Genomic DNA, 6,516 nt, shown 5'->3' on the forward strand with positions numbered 1-6,516 from the left:
AATCTCCACCTTAATTGGCAAGACTGCATCCATGCCATACACAAGAGAGAAGGGTGTTGCCCCATTGAAAGTACGTACGAAAGTACGATAGCCATGTAATGCGAACAGGAGCATTTTATGACAGTCCTTGTAGGTTTCCACCATCTTTTGCATGATCTTCTTAATGTTCTTGTTAGTTGCCTCAACAACGCCATTCATCTTAGGTCTATAAGACAATGAGTTATGGTGTTCGATTTAGAAGCTTCAACATAACTCTTTCATCATCTTGTTATTGAGGTTAAATCCATTATAAGTAATGATCTTATTGGGGATCCCATAACGATAAATGATTTCTTTTCTTATGAACCAAGCCACCCCTTGTCTGGTAACGTTGGCGTATGAGACAGATTCTACCCATTTCGTAAAATAGTCAATGGCTACAAGGATGAAGTGCTGCCCATTTGAGGTAGTTGGCTCTATGCTTCCGATTATGCCAATGCCCCACATGACAAAAGGCCAAGGAGATGTCAAGACATTGAGTGGCATTGACTGTACATGGATCTTGTCGGCATATATCTGGAATTTGTGGCATGTTTGGACACGGAGGTGATAGTCAACCTCCATAGTCATCCAATAATAACCAGCCCTTAAAATTTTCTTTACCATAGTGTGTCCACTGACATGCGTCCCAAAGGAGCCTTCATGGATTTCCGTAATGATTTGGTTTGCTTCTTGCTTGTTCACACATCTTAGCAAAACCGAATCATAATTTCTTTTGTACAATACCCCTCCACTTAAGAAGAACTTGGAAGACAGTTTCTGAAGGTACTTCTTGTCAGTGATGGATGCGTCCTTTGAGTATTCTTGGAATCCTAGGAATCTTATGATGTCATAGAACCAAGGATAACCATTGGCTCCGTCTTTGGCCGCCAAACAGTAAGCAAACTCGTCCAAGTAGTTGAGGTGAAAGAATGGTGCTTCATTCTTCCACTTGACCTTAAACATGGACACCAAAGTTGCCAAGGCATCAACTAGCTGATTCTCCTTTCTAGGTATGCGATGGAATATGGTCTCATCGAAGTAAGGGGTTAGTTTCAAGACATGCTCCTTGTAAGGAATGAGCTTGTGATCTCTAGTATCCCAATCTCCTTTAACTTGGCTGATCACCAGAGCTGAATCTCCGTAGACTTCAAGGATTTTGATCCTAAGATCAATTGTGGCTTCAATACCGAAGATAAAAGCCTCATACTCCGCCATATTGTTCGTACATTCAAAACACAACCTTGCGGTGAATGGGGAAGTGGAAACCAGTTGGGGAGGTGATAACTGCCCCAATGCCATTGCCGTGAGCGTTAAAAGCTCCATCAAAAACCAAAGTCCAACGGGACCCAGGCTCGGGTCCTTCTTCAGGGTAGGGGATGATGCAATCCCTAATCAACATGATATCTTCATCAAGAAATTCAAAATGCATGGATAGGTAGTCTTCCAAGGGCTGTTGTGCGAGATAGTCAGATAATATACTTCCTTTGATGACCTTTTGAGTGACATGTTGGATGTAAATCTCGGTTAACACCATTTTCCATCGGGCTACTGTATCGGTTAGAGCAGGCCTCTCAAAGATGTATTTAATAGGGCCCACCTTAGAGATCAACAGTGTTGTATGAGTGAGCATGTACTGTCTTAAGCGTTTGGCAGCCCATGCTAGTGCATAACAAGTCTTTTTAAGCATTGAATATCTACTCTCACAATCGGTGAACTTCTTGCTTAAGTAGTATATTACATGTTCTTTCTTACCAGGCTCGTCATGTTGGCCAAAGACAAATCCCATAGATCCCTCGAGGATGGTGAGGTACATGATCAATGGTTTTCCGGGTACATGAGGCATTAAAATAGGAGGTTCTTGCAAGTACTCCTCGATCTTCACAAAACCTCTTTGGCAATCATCGTTCCAAATGAGGCTTGATCCTTTCAGAGAAGTTTGAAGATCGGCACACAAGTGGCCATAAGGTGAGATATGAACCTAGAAATGTAGTCCAATCTACCTAAGAATCCTCATACTACCTTTTCAGTTTTGGCTGGAGGCATATCTTGTATGTCCTTCACCTTCTTAGGATCCACCTCATTGCCATGTTGGCTGACGATAAAACCTATCAATTTGTCGGATCTTACCCCAAACGTGCATTTATTAGGATTAAGCCTCAATTTGAACTTCCTTACCCTCTCAAACAACTTTTCCAGATTGACAAGGTATTCCTCCTCGGTTTGAGATTTGGCTATCATATCGTCAACATAGACCTTTATCTCTCTATGAATCATGTTGTGAAAGAGAGTGTCCATGGCTCGTTGGTATGTAGCACAAACATTATTTAATCTAAAAGGCATAACCATGTAGAAGAAAGTGCCCCATGGGGTTATGAAAGTAGTTTTCTCCATATCTTCTTGAGCCATTCAGATCTGGTTGTAACCAGAGAAACCATCCATAAAAGAGAAAACAGAGAACTGAGTAGTGTTGTCCACTAACATATCAATGTGAGGTAGTGGAAAGTCATCTTTGGGACTTTCTCTATTCAAATCTTTATAGTTTATGCACATTCTCACTTTGCCGTCCTTTTTGGGCACGACCACAATGTTGGCAATCCATTAGGGATAATTGGAGACCGCTAGGAAAACGGAGTTGAGCTGCTTCTGTACCTCCTCTTTGATTTTCATAGCCATATCGGGATGGGTCCGTCATAGCTTTTTCTTTATTGAAGGGCATTCTTCTTTAGAAAGATGGTGGACCACGATGTCAGTATCGAGGCCGGGCATGTCTTAGTATGACCATGCAAATACATCAATGTACTCCTTCAATAGCTTGATCAATTTTATCTTCACCCCATCTTGCAGAGCTGAGCTGACTCAGACTTCTCTTGTTTCCACGCCTGTTCCAAGGTTAACCATTTTCACTGATTCTTCGTGCGGCTGAATGACCTTTTCCTCCTACTCGAGTAGTCTTGCCAATTCTTCGGGGAGTTCGACATCTTCCTCACAATCTTCATCGGCTTGATTAATAGGGTTATCAAAGTCATATGAGACTATAACGGAATTATCGTTGGTGGTTGTCGAGGGTGATCTGGACGATTTTAGGGTTCATTCTTTTATTGATATGAGAGAAAAAAAAGGATTTGAAAAATAATTTTAAAAAAAATTGCTATTTTGAAAAGGTGAAATAATAAATGAAAGACAAGGATCACAAAATTGACTACGAAACATGGATCTTTTTCATTACTCATCAAAGAGGAAATTCAACGGGGCCCTAAAAAGGGAAACAAACAGGGGAAATTAAATTTTAATCAAAGTTACTTCCGGTATCCCAGTTTCGGTCCACTTGGTGACACCTCTTCCATTAGTCTTTGTGAAGATCAATCATGCATCTTCAACCTCTTCTTCCACAACACATACACGGTCCTCATAAAGGTAACCAACAATTGAGAAGTATTCAAATAGCGGGAGCACTGATCCCTTTGTAGCTATCGGCGCAAACTTCTTCAAATTCTGGGAGTTGTATCCCAAACCAATATGGTCCTTGTTGGCAGGCAGCTCAAGCATCCTTCCCCAACCCAAAGGGTGTCTATTCTATATGATGGTTAAAGCGTCCTAGATAGAGGCCATTGGAAATTCATCTTTCTTGGGTTCATCCCTTATCGAGCAAACCATTTCAATGTTGACTACCTCGAACGATTGAAAGGAGATTCCCTTTATCTCCCCCTCCTTCAATATAGCGGAATGACTCCAAATGACTCACCAAAAAATCTTCTTCACCTTCCACCACTACAACCTATTTGTTTACTACAAGTTTCAGCCTCTGGTGGAGCATCGAAGTGACGGCTCCAACGGAATGAATCCATGGTCTTCAGAGTAGGAAACTATAGGCTGGGTGGATATCCATTACAAAGAAAGTGACGAAGAAGGTATGGGGGCCAATCTTCATGGGTAGGTCTATATCACCAATCACGGTCCTCCTCGACTCGTCGAACGCTCTTACCACAAGTTCACTCGGTTTCATGACAAGTCCTTCTATAGTCATCTTAGCCAAAGAGCCTTTAGGCATCACATTAAGGGAGGAACCAGTGTCCACCAGAACTTTGGAGAGAACTATGTCCACACACTCAATGGAGATGTGGATGGCCTTAATATGGTTTCTTCCCTCAGTGGAGAGCTCCGTGTCATTAAATCCCAAACTCAACCTGATGGCTATATTGTTGACTACACCTTCAAATTGGTAGACCGAGATTTCTTGGGGTACATGAGAATCCTTTAGGAATTTTACCAGAGCATCTCTGTAGGCCTCTGAGCACATCAGAAGAGATAACATTGAGATTTTGAAGGGTGTATGGTTGAGTTGCTCAACCACCCGGTAGTCACTTCTCTTGATAATACAGAGAAACTCATCTACTTCACTGGTTGCCAGAGGGTATTCCCTTGGTTGTACATTATCAACTTGCTTGCCCCTATCCTGGGTTGATGGACCACCATTCTCGATCAGAGGTGGTGCTGGTGCAAAGATTCTGCCACTTCTGGTTACACCGCCGGTTCCGACAATGCTTATTAATGGGTCATCGAACTTGATTGGTTCTGCTTGTACTTTTGGGCCGTGGATGTAGACTGGTGTGTCATACATCCAGGGGACTGCTCTAGTATTGTTGTACATAAATAGTGTCGGAACTGTTATAATCATGTAAGTAACAGGGCTCACTGAAAGAGTCAAAAGAGAAAGATTATAGGGAATTTGCAAGGGAGGAACTTCGTCGTATGTAATTTCAAGGGTTGAGACATCCTTGATAGTGGAGGGTTGATCAATTATCAATATTCCTTGGTTCATTAAAGTTTGAATAGAAGCCTTCAAAACTTTAGATTGTTGTGGGTCTTTTGAACAATATTCACAAGTTTGAGCACAGACGAAGAACGCGTCGCTTCTCAATAGAACATTCTTGATTTCCAAAAGTGGGGTCTTCAAATTATTGACAGAGGTTATGACCTTCCGTCCACTATCAAATTCCACCATGTTTACATTTGTCTTATCATGTGGAGGCATATGATTGTTATTTATGTTCGGGCCATTAGGCGCAAACGTGATTGGCTTGGAGTCAATCAAATCCTGGACTTTATATTTCAGCGCTTTAGAATTTTCAATAGAGTGCCCGAGAGCCTCAGAGTGGAACTCACAATGGGAATTTGCATCGTATCTAGGAGGAAGGACCGCTGGTGGGGGTCCTAACTCTCTCAATTGTACAAGCAACCTTCTCGGAAGGCAAGGAAAAATATAACTATATGGCATTGGTACTAGGTCAAACCTCCTCTCAGGTCTCCTTAACCTTTGTTGTTGTGGTTGATATTGTTGTTGCTGACGTTTCTGTTGCGGATGATAATGTTGTTGATTTTGCTATGGTTGTGGACATGGTTGATACTGCTGTTGTTGATGAAGGTAGAGAAAAACAAGAAAGGGGGGTTTTAATTGTCTTCACAGGTAATAAAAACTTTTGAAAATAAAACACACACAAAAAATAAGGCTATCAACACAGAAGTTTATCCTGGTTCGCTTGAAATTCAAAGCTACTCCAGTCCACCCGGCCAAGGTGATTTCGCCTTCAACAAGGACTTAATCCACTAGTCTTGAAAGATTACAACAAAAGCGTCTAATAGAATAAAGATCTCTTAGCCCTCTCAAGTTTACAGACTTCACAAGTCACTTGAGGAAATATTCAACAACTATTCGAACATACAATGAAGTGTTTAGTGCTTCTAGGTAAGCAGTAGTAACACAATATAAGCACTAAAATGTTTCACACTTAGAGAAACAACTCGTGTGAACAAATTTAAACAAGAATGAAAAAGATTATAGAATTTTTGATTGCAGTGTTCTTGTGTGAATTCTTCGTGTCATGTATGATGATGATTTTGCCTTTATATAGTGATTTGAACAAGAGACCGTTAGCTAAGGCAATCATGAATATCTTGGAAATGATGGACTTTTAATGTCATTAATCTCGTTGTCCTTTCCATAGCAATTTTGGAGAGTGCTTAATCTCTTCCAAATATAGATTCACACCAAAAGTAGAAAACTTCATAGCTAAGTCTGTGTTTGACCTTGAGTCAGAGTACGTGGAGTTAAAATGTTCTTGTTCAGCGTGTATACTTCAGATAGTTGCTGAGAGCAGATTTACTTTAGAAGTTCTTAATATACCTTTCTGATAGTGCCTTCTTCAGAGTACAAGGCATCAAAATCATTGTGTGGAGCTGTTCAGATTCAGAGTGTCCGAGTCTTCATTCGTCAGACTCTGTAAGCTTTCTTTTCTTCGGAGTCACAACCTCTAGTTCAGTTTATTCTAGGTTGTCTATTCTGGACTTACATGATGTCAGATGTTTGTCTATCTGGTCCTTTTTCTGTTACAGTCCTACACACTTAGATAAATTTGTTAGGGTACCAATTTGTTTCATCCTTTGTTATCATTAAAACCTTAGAGATGAATTATAGACACAAAATCTTGTTCTAACAAT

At 40.8% G+C, this 6,516-nt stretch overlaps 1 protein-coding gene across 1 annotated transcript; it reads right to left on the minus strand.

Moving 5' to 3' along the window:
- Positions 1-243: 243 nt before the first annotated feature.
- Positions 244-2,427, minus strand: LOC127103949 (uncharacterized). The gene is made up of 3 exons (XM_051041176.1): positions 2,041-2,427; positions 1,288-1,999; positions 244-1,151 (listed from the first exon to the last, which is right to left on the minus strand). Exons 1-3 carry the CDS (start codon positions 2,425-2,427, stop codon positions 244-246), a joined length of 2,007 nt encoding a protein of 668 aa, XP_050897133.1.
- Positions 2,428-6,516: the final 4,089 nt, after the last annotated feature.

Source organism: Lathyrus oleraceus, chromosome 7, assembly GCF_024323335.1.
Source record: "Lathyrus oleraceus cultivar Zhongwan6 chromosome 7, CAAS_Psat_ZW6_1.0, whole genome shotgun sequence".
In the NCBI taxonomy this organism is placed as follows: domain Eukaryota; kingdom Viridiplantae; phylum Streptophyta; class Magnoliopsida; order Fabales; family Fabaceae; genus Lathyrus; species Lathyrus oleraceus.

Bases quoted from the DNA above. Each gene is read 5' to 3' on its own strand.
- LOC127103949 (XM_051041176.1), bottom strand. From the start codon at position 2,427: ATGGCTCAAGAAGATATGGAGAAAACTACTTTCATAACCCCATGGGGC. The intron at 2,000-2,040 runs GTAGTATGAGGA...CTACATTTCTAG, and splicing joins CTCCAGCCAAAACTGAAAAG to GTTCATATCTCACCTTATGG. The intron at 1,152-1,287 runs GTTTCCACTTCC...ACGGAGATTCAG, and splicing joins AGTTATCACCTCCCCAACTG to CTCTGGTGATCAGCCAAGTT.